The sequence below is a fragment of the Pteropus medius genome, unplaced genomic scaffold (genome assembly GCF_902729225.1).
Source record: "Pteropus medius unplaced genomic scaffold, Ma_sr-lr_union100, whole genome shotgun sequence".
In the NCBI taxonomy this organism is placed as follows: domain Eukaryota; kingdom Metazoa; phylum Chordata; class Mammalia; order Chiroptera; family Pteropodidae; genus Pteropus; species Pteropus medius.
Genome location: NW_024351543.1, coordinates 5,486,411 through 5,508,021, shown reverse-complemented (window position 1 = coordinate 5,508,021; position 21,611 = coordinate 5,486,411). Strand labels below are relative to the sequence as shown.

General features: G+C 32.9%; 1 protein-coding gene across 4 annotated transcripts in view; it reads left to right on the top strand.

Moving 5' to 3' along the window:
* GSK3B (glycogen synthase kinase 3 beta) overlaps positions 1 to 21,611 on the top strand; it is a 178,144-nt gene that overhangs the window by 114,158 nt on the left and 42,375 nt on the right. For all 4 annotated transcript variants that reach the window (XM_039843116.1, XM_039843115.1, XM_039843114.1 and 1 more), the window contains 2 exons: positions 4,121 to 4,218; positions 21,510 to 21,605. In XM_039843116.1, coding sequence (XP_039699050.1) covers positions 4,121 to 4,218; positions 21,510 to 21,605 — 194 coding nt within the window. The remainder of the gene's footprint in view (positions 1 to 4,120; positions 4,219 to 21,509; positions 21,606 to 21,611) is intronic.

Here is a 21,611-nt window from a genome sequence, read left to right as displayed (position 1 = left end):
GTGACTGCGTGCTTTCTTTATGATGACATTTGTTTTTAACTTTCAAATAAATCCTAAGTATACCTTTTCTTTCCTTATTATTATTTTTTTTAATTTCCCTGAAATACTCACTTCTGAGCATGATCACCAGTTGGAGAATTTGCATCCTTTAAGTTTATGATGAAAGTAATGAAATATGTCCATATTGTTGACATTCCTATTATGTCATCTCAATTGGTTACTTAATTTTAATTCAGGTCAAAAAATAATTCTGACTTTTTCATTAGTATTTTGGCTAACTCCAGTGATTTTGTAGAAGTATTCACAAAAATCAGTGATAAAAGGAATTGAATGGAGATAATTTACTCAGTCTTCATTGACCGTCTCTTCTACCCCATTTTTGTCCACAAGTAGGAGTGAACATGGAGAGTATGATCAGCTGGATATGAATAGGAAGCTAAGAAAGGAGGTACAGCCTTAGGCTAGGTGAGAATGGAGATCAAAATTATTTTATTGTTATATATCGTTTCCGAAGAGAATTCCTTAGTCCAAAAACAGAAACAAAGCATACAAATACCAAACAAACAAACAAAAGCCCCCAGTAATAGAAAACTAAGAAAAACCAGAACTTGGACAATTTGTGTCTTTTGATACAAGTAGAAATTCTCTAATATGAACAAACATCACTAAACAGAAATACATTACCGTTGTTATTTTGTCAAAGGACAAAATGCTAAGGGGACAGCAGTTTTGCCCAGCATTTCTTTTGTATCACCAGTGGCAAATGTGAATATAGTGAAAAAGGCAGATAACATCTTAGTATTTTTATGAAAATAGCTTTGCCCTTCAGAACTCTGAAAAGGTCCTGGAGGCCCAGGTCTCTGTAGACCATACTTGAGACCTGCTGTACTGGAGGAGAAAAAGTATAATTCTGTGTGGGGCGGGGTGGGGCGGGGGGGAACAGGGAGGGAGGTATAGATAGATAGATACGGGGGTTAGCCGGGAGATATACTCCAAATTTCACCGTGTCTACATTATAGGATGTATGTTAAGGGACAAACGAGAAATAGAAAAAGGATATTGATTGGAGTAGAACTGGATTTGAGGTCCAGGTTTATTACTACTTAGCTAAGCTGTAAAACAGAGATTACTAACAGTTCTGCCTACCTTTCTGAGTGGCTGCGAGGATTAAATAAAATGTTAGTGAATGTACTATAGAAATGTAAGGTAGTATTCTTTTTGTGATATTTTTAACTCAAAAGCAAATTTTACCAAAAGCAAATTTTAGCCCGTTATCTTTAGAGATGTCATTTGGTTTTCTAAGTGCTTTATATTTTACATGCTGCTGATCACCTGCACACCAGATACTAAGATGAGTTGTGCCTAAGTAAATGTAGTTAACTTCTTTTAAAAAAAGTTATTACCACATCATCTGACACATTAAGGCATGTTTATATAAACTTTTGACCCTTTTAAGAATGCATTACTTCTGTAAATGTCCATGTGCCTAGCAGCTTTTTGGAATCTTCTCATGAAAGACAGCATAGTCTGTTTTCTCTATTAGGAGCCAATTCTCTGGATGTTATGAGTCCCTGCTTTCCAGTAGCCTCTTTTGCATGGCTAAAGCCAAGATTCTGACTTCTGATTTTCTAGACTTAGGACTCACTATATGCCACTTGTTTAACTCTGGGGCCTTCTGAACCCAAATAAGCCTAGATATGGCCTCACTTTTTAGACTTAGATTACTTGCCTCTTAAAACTTTGGACGATTTGTAAACAGACAAAAACAAAGGTATGTAGAAGTATACTAATACAGGTACATTTTGGAAGTATTTTAAACAATGATGTTTAAAGTGAAAGAGTAGCTGGTTCTGACTAAATTGTTATCATATTCAGATATAACTAGAGCTAAGACTGATGGCTCTGCTATATTGTCTTACTGAGAAATGGTAGACTGAGAACAAATAGCTTCTTTAGGATACGGAATTAAGCTTACAAACCCTTGAAGAAACAGTTATTCTGTGATAATGAGGCAGTTATTCAAGACACTGGTATCTTGATTGGGAATTGAAATTGGGTTCCAGGCCTACCTCTGCTATTCACTAGCTTGACCTTGAACAAGTCATTGAACTTTATTGTGCCTTAATTTTTTTTTATCTGTGAAGTATGTTAAATTAGATGGTCTTGAAAGGTTGCTTTTACCATGAATTAGAGTTAAGTGTGAAACAGAATACTGTTTTGGCTTAAACCCCAAAAAACCAGAAAATTCAGTATGCCAGGGCACTTATTTCTTCATGCCTTCTGTTCAGTTCTGTTTTGTTCTGTTTGAAGAATATCATCCATTTGTTCTGTGGAGTAAGAATAGAAGATATTTTGGTATCTCCCAGAAAAATGAATGATAAATATCTTGGTTTTAGTAATTTTCCTAAGTTAACATATATTGAAGACTACTAGTATAGTTGTCACCTGAATCTTTTTATCATTAATCTTCCGTGACAACCACTAAGCAACAGCATTCTTAATGTTTTACTCCTTGTCTCCCATATTTGTAGCTTACATTAATCCTGCCTAAGAAAGTGTTTCCCATGGTTTTTTTTTTGTTTGTTGTGTGTGTGTGTGTGTGTGTGTGTGTGTGTGTGTGTGTGTGTGTGTGTGTTGTTTTAATGAAACTGTAATTATTCCCCTGCAATTTTTCCAGCTGTGTCTTCTGAGATGAATTTTTCCTTTTATAGAGGAAAGAAGTGAGTGCATATTACCTTTCATCTAATTAGCTAGGTAAAGGAATGTTTTTAAACATGGATCAAAATAAAGCGTTTGCATTAATAAGGCGATACATCTTTTCCACTTGATTTTAGGAATTAGTATTACTATTGACCTTAAGTAAAGTAAGGATTTCCTAGCAAGTTTTCATATTTGCTTCATTTAACAATTTCCTAATATGTCTAGGAAGGCTTTTTCAATCTATGTTTGTAAAATAAGTGTCTTTGTTATTATTTGGAACTAGACAAATTCAGCTTGAATTTCTTAAATGAATCTTATGTCATTATTTTTCTAGGTTGGGAAAAAGTAGTCACTGGAGCAGGGATTTCCAGTCCCTCTTGATAGCACATCTTACCACATGAGACCACTTAAATTATTTGTTGTCTTCTTGCCATTCCACTATTCTCCTTCCCTACCGGTAGATGAGAAAGGCCAGAAGTGATTTATGTTCATCTCCCTAAAGCACTTGATTGTTCATAAAAAAAAAAAAAACCAGCAATCTTGGGCATCTAGAAACTGAAAGTTAGCTTTTCCTTACAGAAAGTCTTACTGATGGGCTATAAATGAGTGACCATATCATTTATTTTCCCATTGGTAATACTTTTACAAGAGAAAGTAATTAGTAATTATCCCAGGACAATAGTTCTAAATGAGGACTATTTATGGGTAAGCAATGATGTGTACTTTAAAATTATTTTTAAATTTATTAAATTTATACATTATTAAAATTTATTAATTAAATATTTTTAAAGTTTTTTTTCCCCTCAGGGATTGAGGTTTCCACTTTGACTTAAAAGTGAATTATTTTTCAATTTGCAAAATTAAGTATATTCTATCTTTGCATCATTTAAAAATGATATGTAATATATTTAAGCACATTTTTCTGTCAATATTACAACATAAAAGTCAAACCATTTAAAGTTCTAAAATTGTTTCACAGAATTCGCATTGGCTTACAATTCTCTGTACAGGAGATTAAACCCTTGGTTGTTGCTACTCTGTAAGCACCTGCTAATTACAGAAATTGTGTCACTTTGACTTATTTTTAAGTGTGACAAGTATATAATCATGCCCTATGTTTTGGTACTAGAATTCCCCTGTCTTGGTTGTTGAAGACTTGAACACCTGATATTTGATAATTAAATGGATTTTACCTCTTATTGGATTATTATTATTGGCCTTGTTTCATTTTTAGTAAATTTAACACTTAATTTTAAAATGGATTAAGAATGGTTTGATGACTTTTTCTTCTGTTCTGGATTGGGCATTCTTTTGATTGTGATGTTTATTCTCTGATCAAAGTAAAATTAGAAAATATATACAAATATTTTTCAACTTAACTTAAGCTAAACAGTATTAGTAAGCTTTGTTTTCTCTTCAGATGTATGGTCTGCGGGCTGTGTGCTGGCTGAGCTGTTATTAGGACAACCAATATTTCCAGGGGACAGTGGTGTGGATCAGTTGGTGGAAATAATCAAGGTAAGGAGGTTGAATTGGAATTTTTGAACTGGAAGTAATTTTGTTGTTATTCTAAGAGTGCATACATGTACACATCCATGAAAAACTTAAATGGAGAAACTGATCCAAGATCACATAGCAAATTCAGCTATAGAAGAAGTGTAAGAACACAGCCTTTCAGTTTCTAATTGAGTCGTTCTACTGTTGTATGATCCTGGAAAAGCCATTTTGGATATCCGATGCAAAAAAAAAAAAAAAATTAAATTGCTTAAAAGCTGCAAGATTACTAAAATGTATATAAACTGAATAAGAGCACAAGCTATGTCTGTTTTTGCTCACTTGTATTCTCTGCTCCTAATACTTTATTGAGCACATAAGAGATGCTTGTATTTATTCAGTGTATAAATACAAAATGGAAGCATGAATATCTACATGTATGAGTAGACCACTGAGAGAAGTAGAATTTTGACTCATAGATTTAATATAACTTTATGTATCGGGTCTGTCAACACTTTCATTAACAACACCAGATTCAAAATATTATCTTAGAATTAGTATTGTTCTTAAGAACAGTAGGGATGGGATTTTAATTGAGTTTTTAAATGTAATTTTTTAAAGTTTTTAATATTTGAGATCTTATCCCCCCCCTTTTTAAAAAAATCTAACGTCTTTATATTTAGGCCACTAGATTGGTTCGTTCTAAGGTTATAGTTTGGCCAAAGCAACAATACCTACTACTGTCTTTTGGGTGTTATTCTTGATTTTCCAAATATTTAATAGAAATATAAAATTGAAAATATCTATAGAGGCCATGTAGTCCAATTCTCCATGCAAGGCAAAACTTTTTAATTTATATTCCTGACAGGGTTTTCTAGTATTTTCTTTAATAGTTCCAGCCATCAGATCGCTAATTAGGGATGTAGCCTGTTCTGTATCTGGACAGCTTGAATTTAGTTTTGATTGTACTGAGGCATAACTTTTGGTAGCCTTTACCAGTTGTACACAGGACTGTGATTAAGTTATTTTAAAAGCTTTGTACTTAATTCTATAAAAAATATATTGCTTTTGATAAAGTGATTTTGCTAGATATCAATATGTGCAAGTGTGATTGAGAAGATCAGTGTGTGATCAAGAATTTTCCTTATTATCCATATAATTTCTTATGGTTTGCACCTGAGACAACTGTATATTTGCAGTCTTTTTTTTTTTTTCCTTTTTGGTAACCATCTTTTAGTTTCAAATTGAACATTTAACCTTTGTTAAGCAGATCTACTTCCTTCCTGATTCCCACACTACTCTCAGATCTCAGATCTAAATTCAAATATTTTGAATTTTTGTTTCCCAAAAGCCTACGTATTCCCCATTATTCAAATTAATGCTCTGATATAGGGGTTGGCAAACTTTTTCTGTAAAGGGCTAGATAAAATATTTGGGGCTTTGTCGGCTAAAATGCAAATCAAGGCTATCATCGAGATATGTATTAACAAAAGAGAAAACAAATTTCCATAGATTGTTCATGGATGAAATTCAAAACATAATAACTGGACACTTTGTTTTTGGTAATACAGTCTAATAATTAGGAGAATGGAGTTCTTTTGGGGGAGCTCTCACATTTCTCTTAATTGGAGTTCAAAGTTCGTGTTCCCTATCATCACACTAATTGCAAATGATTATCTGTAAAGTCAATTCTTAGTTCATGGGCCCTACAAAAACAGATTGGGCCATAGTTTGCTGACCCCTGCTCTCGTGCAACCATTGAGCATGTCTTCTATCCCCATGCTTTCACTTGATGAACTTAAGCTCACCATACAATTCTCTGGGTATATTGCCATTCTATTCGTCATATATGTTTAGCTTATTAGAATTGTGTCATTTCTCAACTAAATATAGTTTAGCATTGTTAATTTTAATCAATTCATCTATGATACAAATGAAATTGCCAAGTGCACATCTGTGATAAGTCCATATCTTATACTTGCCATTCACTCGATCTTATAAAACTTTATGTTGAGTTTTTGTTACCACTTTTTGTTCAGTCCTTGTAATTCGGTTTTTTTTTGTTTTTTTTTTTGCCAGTATTGATTTGTGCTTATTTAATAGATTTTAGTAGAAACTGTCAGTTTGTGATTGATGGTTTAAGACTTTATTTTTATTCAGGGCTTAACTTTTCGCAAATTGGTTTGTGATCAATTTGTAGCAGTAGGCCAACTCTAAAACACTCTTTCATTTATGTGTTTTCTTGTCATCTTGCATTTATCTGTAAGGAACAGAGTCATCACCCTACTATAGTTCCAAGTCACCATCTATCGATGTTTTGAAAGCGATATGAGATAATGGAATTAGCACCCCAGGGCACTTTGGAATATCCAGCTTCTTGGTCCCTTTTACATTCCTAAGTGTGACTGCTCAGAGTAGATGAAATATCAGTACTTGTTTCCCATCCATTTGGTGAACTGATGTTGTACATTACATTGAGGTTAATAGACATTTTGTTGTGACGGGTGTGTGTGTGTGTGTGATATAGCTCTAAATCTTAATGAATGGAGGTTAGTAAACATTGTAGGGATTATGTGTGTGTTTAATCTAGATCTAAATCTTGTTGATTCTGTACATCTGTTCCTTAAATATTGAAAATCTGTGATGTTTTGTTGAAATAAAATTCATAGCTAATTCTGATTTAACTGTTCCAGTTTTCGTGATTTAAGTTGTAAATCAGAAAAGAGAAGTTGTATAGGTTAGCTTTCGAAGTTAAATGTTATTAAGACATTTTATTTTTTAAACAGATTCTGTTCCTGCTACTAATCAGGGCTTCAAGAATTGATTTGAATTTTCCATGAAAGTGGTCTCAGGTTCCCAATTCAGTTTTTGATTTTTTTGAGATAATAGTCATGAGCTGTTAGTCTTTGTGATAACTAGGGAATCCATGTTAATCTGTTCTTTTCTGCTCTTTTTCCATTTTTCTTTTGAAAATCTCATGGGGATTCCTCTGGAGTATCTGGGTAGCTAACACGCCCCTGTAAAATAGATATTCTTCTCTCTGAATTGAGTTTATGCAAAAAATTAAGCAATCTTATAGCAAACTTAATGAATTTTATGTGCGGTAGACTTGCCTCATTATTTTATAAACTTTCTGAGCAGGGACTTTGTTTTATTATTATGATTTAATATCCAAGGGCACCAAAATAGTTTTCCATAAAAACTTGAATTAAGCCGCTAGACAGGGGTCCCTAACTCCCGGGCCACAGATGGGTACCGGTCTGTGGCCTGTTAGGAACTAGGCCACACAGCAGGAGGTGAGTGGCAGGTGAGCTAGCGAAGCTTCATCTGTATTTGCAGCCGCTCCCCAGCGCTAGCATCACTGCTTCAGCTCTACCTCAGATCATCAGGCATTAGATTCTCATAGGAGCACTGGTCCCTGGTGCCAGATCGCTGGTCAACCATTGTGTATTCATGAATTTGGAATTACCTGGGAATTAATAAGAAAAGTTAGTATGGTGGTTGTATATGTTCATTAAGTTTTATTGGCTCAGGTGTCCATGCCAATATTTATAGCATGAGTAACAGTTTTATAAACTGAACTAACTTTATCTCATTCTAGCTAACTTTTAAAAATCTCTTCCCTCCCTGCCCTCTAATAAGGCTTTTGCAAAATATTCAGAATAAGCTAAAAGTATAAAGCAGAACAGAATTGAAAGTCATGAAAAATCATTTCTAAATATGAAGAACACTTAATTTTCTGAGGTTGATTTCATGCAAAGGGTTATCAGCTCAGCATTTCATTATGCCAGTTAACTTATGAATATTAAAAAAATGCTCGGATTTTAAAAACATTTTTTAAAAGAAATTTTATTAAGGACTTCTCAGGTAATAAGATTTTTTTTCTTAAAATTGTCCTTAACATGCTAGTTAAAATAATACCAAAAATTATCTGATGTAGTTTCAGATACCTGGTTAAAAAAAATAAGACTTTTTGGGAGAACTACTACCAAGAATTTCACAAACATCAATTTAGTGATATAGCATTGTCATTTGGCACCTCTGCCATCAGTCACACCAATGGGGTTATTTAGAAAAAAGAGTCTTCTGAATGCTTGGAGAAAGTAATATTTTTTAATGATGTTTACTTTTTAAATAATTATATATGTTATAATTTTATATGCTCAATGCAGAATGCTGAGAAAACACAAATACAAAGAGCAAAAGCGATTTCTTACTACTCATGAAAAATAACTTCTATAAATATTTTTATATACTTTTCTATGCATATATGTTTAAACAAAAATGCCATCTGTTTATAGACTTTTTAAACTAAATAATTGTATTTCTCACATAAAAAAGTATATTTTGACTGTTTTTTTAAATGACTGCATAATTCTGTTGTATGATTATATTCTGAATTTCATAATTGATTCTGAGAATAGTATCATTAAAGTTAAGTGATATGTTACTGCCTTTGAAAATAAATTATATGTAGTATTTAGCTGCTGAGGATTTGATCACTAACTTTCTTATATAAGTGACAAATACTTCCCAAATTCTCCAGATGGATTGAAGTAGAAGCAGTTTGGGGAAGTTCTGGACCTAGAAATGCTGGAAATTTTACTAATAGTTTCTTTTCCCCCTCCAAATTTTAAAACAAATTTCAAGTAAGGAAAGGTGAGCTTCAGTCCAGAGCTCAATTTCTGAATTAAAATATCACAAAAACTAAAAGTTTGAAAGAAACCAACCATTTTGTAGAATTTCAAGTTTCAGATGCATTAATGTTCATGGAGATATGCTTTCATTTATTCCATGAACATTTACTTATGCTTAATAATAAATTGACCATTACTTTCTGATGGAAGAGTTTTAAGGCAGAATTAGTCGCACCTTTTCATGATAGAATTTGAGTATAGCTTCTATGGTTTTAGTGACTAGCCTTTAAAACTTGGATGTATCTCTTAGAAAAAACATGACAAACATATAGATGCTTAAATTATTGCAATAGTAAAATTGTTACAAGGCAATTAGGGTTACTTAATTTCTCTTATAAAACAACTTTATAAACTATTGTTTAATTTTCTCAGCAATAATTACTCAACTTAGATATCTGTGTGGATAGCTCTTACATAGCTAAAAGCTGGTCAAATCTTATCTCTAGCAGAAACTTGAAAAAATTTGAAAGTAAAAACAATATGATTCAAATAATTTTTTGATATATGTTATTACAGCTAAGTAGATGGACTCCATTTCTTATGATGCTTATCAATGGAAAGAGTTTTTGAAGGAAATAGATTTAGCAGTGGAGAGTGAGATCAAGGGGGAAGGGAAAGGAGACGATTTTCACTTTTTACTGTTCTGTGATACTGATTTTTTTTTTAACAATCATTTTTTTTTTTTTGCAGTTAGGGAAACTATGAAAAAATAGATGCTCTCAATTGTTTTTTTTTTGCCAGAATCTTGTTAGTAAACAAAAACAGTTAAGTGAAGTTGAGAGAGCCACATTTTGTTATAAATATTTGTCTAAATAATTGTTTTCCTGGTCTGCCAATTTGACTGATGGCTGGCTTCTCAGAAATGTACATTTGCAGGTACTGAGAAACAACTGCTAATCATAAAGCAGCTACTTAGTGAAACCTTAACTCTGTACGAGGCACTGCGCTAATAAGCACTTTATGTACGTTACCACATTTTATCCTTATATTAATCCTGGGAAGATGATGTTGATGATTACCACCACCATCGTATTTAGGAGGAGTTGGATGGTAGAAATCCTTTCTGATTCATCTTCTGCTAAATTGATATCCTCTGTTGTCGTGAGCAAGGAAAGGAGCTACTGAAGTAACACCCTTGAACATGTTTGTGTCTTTCCACAGTGCCAGGTTTATTGAGTGGAACCTTCTCAGATAAACCAATCAGGTATCCACACAGGTTAATACACAACACACACAGAGGGGAAGTACAGAGTCTTACATGACAGGGCATGGGGATGAAATTCCTCATCGTCTCCAAAGCGAGTTTTGTTGGCTGGAGGTATTGATAGTATACATTGGTCTTAAGCCACCGGCTATGATGGGCAGAAGGTCAGAGTCTTCATTTCTCAGCATACCCGTTTCCTGATGCTCTCAGTTCAGCCTTGAGCATCATCTGTCTGAGGTGTTCAGCTTATGTAGTCCTTACAAGGTAGACTCTTCATGTTTATCGGCTCCTGTAGTTGGGGGCTCAGCCTGCTGATGTTTCTGTGGTTTGGAGTGTTGTGGTCACACCCTAAGAGAGTTACCAGTTGACATTACTGTCACAGCTCTTATGGATTCCATTTGGTAAAGTCCAAAAAGTCTTAAATTCTTTATGCTTGGTACATCTATTCATGAGTTTTGTAGATCTGGAGAAAACAATATGCTATCCTTAATATCAACTTAATATCCAGAACCCATTAATTCATATTTATTATATGTTAGTAATTTTTAAAAGTGACCACAAATTAAAGGAAACAGCACCTAAATCTTACTGTAATGAATATACCTATTAGTTTGACATGTCTTTGGACTAGGTTTAATTTTACTTCATCTAAAGCAATCAAGGTTATAATGGTGGATTTCTTTGCTTTCAGTTACAACTCAACATTATTTTCACCATCTTTGTTTAGCAAATGTTTTAGATTTTTGGTTATCTCCATATCATGGTTTCTTCAGCACCTGTGTGGTTATATTCTCCTGATTTAACATTTTTACTATCAAATAGTCTCAAACAGAGGGCTAAGATAATAATTAAATCAGAGTTTAATAAGTATAAAATGCTTTTTTTTCTTAAGTTTTTTGATCAGTGAAATATTTCTGCTAACATACATTGGGAGTTTAATCATATGTTACCTGGTGATACTCTGTTCTCATATTATAGAACTCTTGTGTTATTAACAGACTGCAAGGACAACATATTAAACTTTTGCCTTCTTTTCCCACTCCCCAGAATGTGTACATACACCTCATAACACATTGGGTTACAGATTTTTTACTTGCAATATATATTATATGTATTATATAAACAATATTTGATTGCTTAATTCAGGGGTTCCCAGCCCGAGGGCCACGGACTTTTTTTTTTTGCCAGGGATAACAGTTTATTTTTACAAAGGATCCAACAAGCAAATTTGTTTCCAGGAAAGGTGGAGATTTGTACTGACTACAGTGCAGATACTGTCCGGGTATACATGGGCCTTGGCCTCTTGCACCTAGTAGCAGGTCAGACTGGCCAAGGCTTAGCACATTTACAAAATACTGTTAGGAACTGGGCCACATAGTAGTGGTGAGTTAGCAAAGTTTCATCTGTATTTGCAACTGCTCCCCAGAGCTAGCATCTCCACCTCAGCTCCACCTCAGGTCATCAGGCATTGGATTCTCATAGGAGCTCCAGTCCCTGGTGCCAGAAAGGTCGGGCACTACTGGAATTCATTCTTATTTAAATTTTTCATGTTTATTAATGATGAGAGAAGCAACTTTTAATAGCTTTTGGATCATGGACCACTTTGAAAATCTGTTCATAGCAGTGGACTCTCTTCCAGAAAATTGATACATGCCAGAATTTTACATAATATTAAGAGATCCTTGGGCTTTCTGAAGCTCATCCAGGAACCCTAGGTCAAGAATTAAGCTTTAAAGGCTGCAAGCAGCTGAATTGCTGAAGTTTGGCGACCTCTGGTGTTGAGATATTAAAAAGCAAGGCTATGAAAAAATACTTGTATTTATTGTAAATACTTGTAAAATACTTGTGTTGTTTTTATCAGATTCTTGGCTTTATTTCTTTGAAGAAATAAATCATAATTCCTGATTTGATATTTATCAGTGTGCTGGTAAATTTTTAATTGAATTAAAAAACTGTTAAACGTGGATGTGACGGGACTCAAAGGAAATGATTGATTATACTCATAAGGGAAGAACAGCATACCCAAAGGAATGTGCAGGCTGATCTCTGAATCTTTGGATTTTTCCACACTTCACTCCCAATGTAATGGACCAAAGAATAGTTTTGTTTCTTTGTTTGTTTGCAATAAATAGAAAGGTCTTACTCTAATAATAAATCACTGAGAATGCATACTCTTTCCAGTGGTGTGATAATTTTTAACATCTCCCCCGCCCTTTTTTGTGGTATGATACCATACTTACAAAAAAGTACACAAAACATTTATGCAGTTTCATTTCTTTTAAGTTCTGAAGGAACTCAGTTTTTAGGAAATCCAGAAATGTTTTTTTTTTAAAGTATATCTTTAGTCTGAAAGTTTTGAAAAAATATTATTTTTCCATCTCTTGAAATTTAAGGGAACCCTAAAACTTGTTTTGTGTTCAAAATGATAAGGTCCATGTCAAAAATTATTTTTATCTATAAAATGAAAAGGTACAATTATATTATTTCAAAGTTTTCAAATATAGTATATAATTCAGCAGGAGTAATTGAGTAGGAATATACTCTGAACCTAATAAACTTAATTTAAAACCTAAAGATATACTCAAAAGTAGAAGTAGGATAGTCTATTAAAATGCCTCATGTTTGTGGTATTGATACATTCAGAATCTTTGCTCTTCATTATCTGTCACTTATTTACTTTTAGCCTTTAAGTTTGCTATCATCCGTTATCCAGTCTTTAGTCTCTATTACTGCTCAGTTGTTAACAGTTATCCAAATCATGCTGTTCTCTACTACATACCTAGTGTGCAGAATTCTGACTCATTTGTTTTGTAGATTCCTTAAATAAAATCAACTCCTGTGTCTCCTTCCAGAACCCTTTCCAGAATCCCTTCCTCTCTCCAGTGCAATATAGCACTTTGACTTCACACATATTTCTATGCTTATTTTGTTATACTGGTTTTAGCTGATTATAGTTGATTTATGTATAAGTCTCTTTGCCCTTGAGCTCCTTGAGGATGGGAACTCAGTAAATATTTTGAATGAGCAAATGATTTAAGAAGCTGAAAAAATCTTTTAGGTGCTTCCAGCATTCTTACATTCCTTTGCATCTTAAATTATACCTTTGTTTTCTTAAAGACATATATAGTATATTTAAAAATTCTGGTTTTAAGGTTTGATAGACTGATACTTTTAATGCTAGTCTTAAAATAGCAACATTAGAAGAATAAACATCTGGTTGTATTTAGCGTGGTTAAAGCATCACAAATTACATAATGGACTATTGTTTTACTTTTTAAATCAACTTGGTAGAGATGTAATTTACATGTAATAAAATGAGCCATTTTAAGTGTACAATTTAAATGAGTTTTGACAAATATATATTACCACCATCCTGGTCAAGATTGAGGACATTTCCATCACCCCAAAAATGTTTCTGTATGTAGCCTAGAGTGACCTAATATCCCAGTGTGCCCAGAACTGAAGAGTTTACCTGGATAGTCCCAGGCAAACCGGTGTAGTTTATCACCCTTTTCATGCTCCTTTGCAGTCTCCCATCTTCTGTCTCAGGTGACCATCGGTTTGCTTTCATCACTACATATTAGTTTTTTCTATTCTAGAATTTCATATGAATGTAGTCATGTAGTATGTTTCTTTTGTAACTGGTAATTTTTGTTCAGTATCATGTTTTTGAGATTCATCCATATTGTTTGCTTTTATCATCTATTTACTCTGTTTTATGCTGAATTGTTTTCTATTATGTGAATATATCCCTAATTTGTTTATCCATTCTTCTGTGGATAGACGTTTGACTTTTTTTTTTTTCCTGTAATGGGTAAAGCTTCTATGAAATGTTTGCTTACAACTATTTTTGCAGAGGTATGTTTATATTTCTCTTCAATAAAGAAGTAGGACTGAAATTGCTAGTTATATATAAGCACATGTTAACTTTATAAGAAATTTACCAAACTGTTCACCAAAGCAGTTTTATTTTTCACTCCCATCAACAACATATGAGAGTTCCAGTGTTCTGCATTCTCATCAACACATGGTATTCACAATATTTTAAGTTTAGTCTTAAAATTACTTTTATCACTAGGAAACGTCTCTCTTTATTTTTGATTCCTTGTCCTGAGGTCTGCATTTTCTGATATTAATGTAGGCACTCTATCTTATGATTGTTTGTATAGTGTATCTTTTTGCATCCTTACCTATGAGTCTTTATTTTTAAAGTTCATTTGTTACAGACAGTATATACTTAGGTCTTGTTTTTATTGAGTCTGACAATTTCTACCTTTTAATTAGAGCGTTTAGATCATTTACGCTCTAATTAAATATGCTTAGGTTTAAGTATTCCATCTTGATGTTTTTCTTTTTATTGTTCCATTTTTTCCCTTTTACTGCCACCTTATGGATATAATGAGTATTTTTTCCCTGTTGGCCTTTGAAGCTATACCTCCTTGCAATTTTTTACAGGTTCTAGGATTGAAAATTGGCATCTTTATCACAGTCTACAAATAATAATATACCACTTAACATACAGAATAAGAACCTTATAACAGTAGGTTTCCATTTCCCCTTCCTGTCATTTGTGCTCTTGTTATTATTTTACTTTAAACACTCAGTTGCTTCTAGGAAATTTAAAAACAAGGAGGAAATGTCATACATTTAGCCAGATATTTACCATTTTAGGTGCTCTTTAGTCCTTTGCAAAGATAAGAATGTGCATTTGGAATCCTTTTCTTTCATCCTAAAGTGCTTTCTTTTAGTGAAAATCTCTTGGTGACAAACTCTCTTAGCTTTAATTTGCCTAATAATGTCTTTTGAAGGACAGTTTCACTGGATATAGGATTTCTTGGTTTCAAGCTTTTTTTTTCATTCTTTTTTTAGGAAGGTCTCTATTTTCTTCTGGTTTGCATTCCTTCTGATAAGTCAGCTGTCATTATTGTTATAAGGTACCTGAATATAATGAGTCTTTTTTTGTTCGGGGAAAGATTTTTCCTTTATCAGTGGCTTTTATTGGTTGGTTGTGACTTGGTATGGTATTTTTAAAATTTATACCGCTTGGAGTTCATTGAGCTTTTCATTGAATTCTCATTCGGTAGTTTTTCTGCATCTGTTCCCCAACTTCCCCCACCTCCTTTTCAGACTTCAATCATATGTATATATTTTTCTTAGCCTTTTGTACCTTCTTGCTTCAGCTTTGATTATTTTTCTTGCTTTTTTTTTTTAAGATCACTAATTGTCTTCTGTGATATCTAAACTGCTATTAGATTTCCAATGAAGTTTCCATATCACATGCTGTATTTTTCACTGTACAATTACTGTTAGGTTCTTTTTTTATCTTTCATATCTCATCACTATTTTAAAGTTCTTATTTTCTGATTCTTTCACCTCCGTCCTTTCTGGATCTGTGTCGACTGATTTTTTTTCCTCTCGCTTCTGGGTCATATTTTCCTTTTTCTTTAAAAAGTATTTTGTCAGTTTTTTAGTTGTTAACACCTGGAGATCAATTCTATTATCAGTTACTTCATAATGACTGAAAGCTTTTTTTTTTTTAAGTAGTGCAAGCCTTTACAGGGCATTTAAAATTTATTAAACTGCTGATGCAGAGTTATACAGAATTGCACTACTTTATATAAGGCTTTTAGTTTACATTTGACCACCTTAAAATAGTAATGGCTCTCTGTTAGATATGCACAATATTTATATCTGAAGCAATTCAATAACAATAATAATTTCTGCAACTTAGGCCTTGCTATTAAAAATTTTTGCAATACTATTACTTATAATGTACACATTCATAGTACTTGCCCACCGTTTTACATTCCAACCAAAATTCTACACATGTGAAACAATCACTAACAAATACTAAATTCGTGTATTTGGTATTGCAAATATACTTAAGCATGAGTAAGCATGGGATTTACATTAAGAATCTACAGCTAAGGAAGACTGAAAGTGACTTATCAAAACTGCTAAGTCGTTAAAATAATTTTTACAAAAGTTTATAAAATAATTTTGAGATTTGTTATCGTCTTTGATCATGTTTAGCTAATTAGTTACCCGTATTTCTTCATATTATTCTTTTGCCTAAAATCTATTACAGTAACAGTTCAAGATATTATTTTTATTTAAATGTTTTTTTTAAAGTTGTTAAGAAGTCTAACTGTTTTAAAAAACAATTATAGCCTCATGACCTTATATACATATAACATATCCTGCACGACTCAAAAGGATTCAGGTTTTATTTTATGGTATAATCAATGGAGTTTAAGAAAGTGGTTTTTAAAAACTATTTAAAAAAATTTTTGTTTCTGCTCTTAATATTGGGTAGACTACTTTAGGGAGTCAGCTATATATGCATTTGAATCCCATATTTACCACTGACAAACTGTAACTTTGAGAAGTCAATTTTCCTTAGTCAACCGTAGGTTTCTTTTAAGTATAAAATAGGGTAATAGAGTATTTATAAACTTTAAATGAGAAAAGAAAATTAATTTACATAGCACAGAGCTTTTACATACTGGATGCTCAATAAATAGTTCTCATTGTCCTCTCCTTTCCCTCACTGATATACCTTTTAAAAAGAGAACTTATATATGCCGTCTCTACTTACTCGGTTCCAATAATTATGGTCTGCTTACTCTTACGACTGATCTCACCATAGTTGGAAAGGAAGCCTCCATGGCTAACTGCAGTGAACACCTGTTGAGCTTAATTTACCTGGGCTCATTGTGTCATATGATACCTGCCTCTCTGTACTTTAAATGTTCCCATTTCTTGTTCTTCATGGTATCATTGTGGGACCTCTTCCAATTTCTTGGATTCTTTCTCAGCCTTCTTTTTAAACTTTCTTTTTTCCATATATTTGTGTACTATGGGTCCCCATCTTTAGCACTCTTCTCCTAAAGCATGCTTCACCTATTATACACAATGTCACAACCACCTAGTACCTGTATGTCAGGAGCTACCAAATACCAAAGCTCTTTTTTCTAACCTCAACCTCTTTTCTAGATGATATACCTAGTATTTACCACTTGGTGGAGAACTCCTCTGGGTTCTCGAATGTCTAAAATATTGTTTTCTTTTCTGCCTCCATTCCTTTGTGCTTAATAGCATCAACATTTTTCACAACTTCCAAAATTAGAATTTGTCCTCCAACCAAGTTCAAGAAACAGATTCTTTGATACTGTCTCCTAAAATTGGTTTGCCACTAATAGGATTTAAATTATGTCCTAGCTCTGCCTCTGATTAGTTCTGACCTCTGAAAAGTTGCTCCTTTTGGGCCACAGTTTTTCTCATCTCTGAAATATTTGGACTAGATCAGAGGTCGGTAGCTAGGGCCCAGGAGCCAAATACAATCTGCTGCCTATCCTTACAAATAAATTTTTGTTTATAGCTGCTTTATGCTGTGGCAACAGAGTTGAATAGCGACAGAAGCTCTGTGGCCCACAAGCCTAAAGTATTTAGTTTCTTGCCCTTTCCAGAAAAAGTTTTCTGACCCATGGACTAGGGACCTCCCATCTAGTTTCCATCTCTGTTAGCCAGCCTAGGGAGAACCTGGTTTTAAGATGAAAGAATAATAAAACGAATTGAAAAAATGATTATAGTAGTTGAATATTTGGCAAGAGAAATTAAACATTGAACAAACTACAACATTAGAATCTCTGTTTTTGAATTGAAGAACAAATGAGAATCTCCATTGCTACTTTGTGGTGACAGGCTAATTTATTTGGTTAAATTGCTTTTAAATAATTGATAGTGAATAGATCAATGATTTCGTTTACTAGTTAGTAATTAAGCTTAAGTCACAAATATTCATATTTTGAAAGTAAAGAACACAGTTAAACTCTGACCACCAATTAGAAGTATAACTATATCATCACTCTCAAAGCGGATTATTTTCCATTGTGATAAAAGATTTTCTACATGAATACACTAGCCTACATTAAAAGATTCTGGTTATGTAAAAAATGATTTTTAAAAATGTCATAAATATGGAACCTTAGTTAATTATAAGTATTTGAGGGAAATGGTTTTAAGTGGATGTAAGAGTGAATTTAGGCAGAAGGCTATGGGTGTTAATATACACATACACATATAGAATACCTATTTGCTTTCACATTAAATATATTATTGATTGTTAAGTGAACCTTGTCTATATGGCATATGTTTCTCATCTGCTTTACGTTTTACAGATTGATTTCCATTAAGAATATTCCTAGGTTATAATAAATATATATATGTGTGTATATATATGTATATGTATATAAGAATTGTAACATTCACTCCAAAGAGCATCTTGCCTTTTCATTATACAGTTTGTAAGTCTTCAGTTCTCTCACACATTCCCTATAGGAAAGTTAGGCAAACAGCTGATAAGTCTACGAGATTTCTGTCTATACAGTAAAAGGATGCATTTACTAATGTGTACATCATACAACTCTCATTCCTTAGGGCATTTTTAACAGCGTGTAAGGAGTTAGGAGTGTGTCTTGTGTTAACAAACTACTGAATAAATAGAGAGAGATTGCACAACAAATACTCACTGGGCCTTTCTTAAGTGTCATTTTATTGTGAAATATAATGCAAAATATATTTTAAAATGTTAAGTATAAAACAATAATAAAGTGAATATGCCTATAACTACCACTCATATTAAGAATTAGAGGAACTATTTATGCCCCATCCCAGTTATAATCCCTCCTCCTACATCCTGTTAGCTAAATAATATGTACGTGAGTTTTCTAATGAATACTCCCATGCTTTTGATTTAGTTTTACATCGTTTTACTATGTAAACTAAAATATAGTTTAGTGTTGCCTGTTTTTAAATTTCATATAAGGCAGTCATACTGTGTTTATAAATTGTTGAATGAAAACTCACCGCTGTGTGAGATTCATCCATAAGGTATGTGTAGCTCTGATGCCTTCATTTTCATTGCTAGTTAGTAAAGCTTTGTATGACTGTACCACAATTACTAATTCTACTGTTGGATTTTTGCTTTTGCCTGTAATATTTTACTATGAACAATGTTGGCTTGTATGTATAGTTTTTCTAGGTTAGGATATATACCTTAAAATGGAATTAGTGAGTTGTAGGGTTACTGAAGGTATGTACTTTTAAATACTATTTATTCATGTCATGGCTGTTGTTTTTCTTCAGTACTTAATCCAGTGGAGTTGCATTTGGGTGCAGAATTATTGATAAATTCACTCTCCTTTCTTTTTCACTCCTTTCCCTCTTTCAAAGTACATATATACCTACACACACACACACACACACACACTCACACACATTCTTTTCAGCAGAATATATAAGTGCTTACTTTATTAAAAATAAAAAGTAAGTTAAAATTTTTTAGTCTTTATATTTTAAGTATGGATAGTTCTTGACTTATAAATATCTCCACGTACGAAGGCCAGATATTTCCCTTCCCAGTAATAGACAACATTTTGCTTCTCTCTTTAAAGCTGGAATTCTACAAGAAGGAAGGAAAGTTGTATAGCTGTGTATCCAGTGCCCTAGAATGAGCTTCCCTCCAGAACAATGTTAGAAATCAGAGATAGAATGATGTGTTATAATTTAGATTATTTTTACACTGACATTAGGAGTTTGTTCAAAAATTATTTTTTTTGGCAATTACATCTAAGTTTATAGTTAACTGGATTCCTTTTTGACATATATACACCAGTGAAACTTATCAGCATGAAATCAAAATAATGAACATACTCATCATCCCCAGTAATTTCCTAGTACCTCTTTGTAATATTTCCTTCCAGCCCTTCACAGCCATGGATCTTCTTTGTAGCACTAGAGACAGAAAATTGTCTGGAATTTCAAAAGAGTGAAGTTATGCAGTAGGTACTTTTTTTGGTCTGGCTTCTTTTACTCAGTATAATTATTTTTAGATCTGTCCATGTTGTTCTTTTTGTATTACTGAGTGGTATTCCATTGTATAGTAAACCACTGTTTGCTTATTCACCTATTATGGACCCACTTTTTGGCAGTTGCAAAAGAGATACTATGCACATTTGTGTAAATATCTTTTTGTGGGCATACGCTTTCATTTCTCTTGGGTGGATACCTAGGAGTAGGAATGATGGTGTATAGTAAGTATATAAAGTTTTTAACAGACCGCCAGAGTGTTTTCTGAGATGCTTTACCATTCCACCAGCAATTTCATTTGCTCCAAATCCTTACCAAGACTTAGTTTACATAGTCTTTTAAACTTTAGCCTTCTTAGTAAGGGTGTAGGTGGTGTCTTATAGTTTTAATTAGCATTTCCCTAATTATTAATGATGTTGAGCATCTTCTCATGTGCTTATTTGCCATCTCTGTCTTCTTTAGTAAAGTGTCTGGTCATATCTTTTGCCTATTTTTATCGAGTTGTCTTATTTTTGAATTTTAATAGTCCTTTGTATATTTTAGATACAACTCCTTTGTAGAATATATGTTTTCAAATGTTTTTTCTCAATCTAGCTTGGCTTTCGTTTTCTTAAGAGTGTCTTTTGAAGAACAGTTAAGATTTTGATTAAGGTCTGAAGATTTTAATGAAGTCTAGAGAATTAGAATCAATGGAAAAAAAATACTGAATTTCTTACTTTGCCCTGATTATTCACTGGTTGCCACTACAAATTAAGTATATATCATTACATTCCACTCCTTTTGTGCAACTATCCTTGAATTGTAAATGGCTTAATATTTTTTTCAGCAAACTTGTTTTCTACCAGGCCCCCAGAGTTATGATGAATAATGTATGTCATTTTTTAGAAAGTTCTCATTTTCAGTATTTAGTGTTTCTTCCTATCATCCTTCTTGTACAGACATGTCTGTGTACTTTCCTTTGTTCTGTGCCTACTGCAGCTCTAGAGGCAATGAAGTGATCAATATATTTTTATCCTGTATTACAGTTATACTTTTTCCATACACAAATATATAAGTTCATCATACAGGAAATCTTTTTTTTTTTTTTGATCCTCTATATTACACAGGGGACAACACTAAATATTCAGTAATTGAATGAAATTATTGATGACTGTTTGAGTAGGGTTCTCCTGATTAATTTATTAGTAATAAAACCTTTGGCTATACTTTACTAAATGAATAAAAGGTATTCTAATTTCAGATACCATCATTGCAATAGATTGTTTTCTAGATAGAATAAAAATACCTGATTTTTACTTGAATATTTTTTTGTGATCTTTTTTTACAACCCTGACTTAACATTGTTATTGTAAAAGTCTGTGCAGGGTAGGATAGCATGGGTCTGTAGTCAGTTAAAAATTAAGTCTTTGTCAAAGTCTGCTCTGTTTGAGTTATGTATTTTAAATCTTTGGAATTCCCTTTCCAATGAAACCAATACATTGAAACCAAGACTACATATGTAAATGTATCGGAAAATATGACAATAACTTGCTTTCTTTATCTAGGTCCTGGGGACACCAACAAGGGAGCAAATTAGAGAAATGAACCCAAACTATACAGAATTCAAATTTCCTCAAATTAAGGCACATCCTTGGACTAAGGTGAGT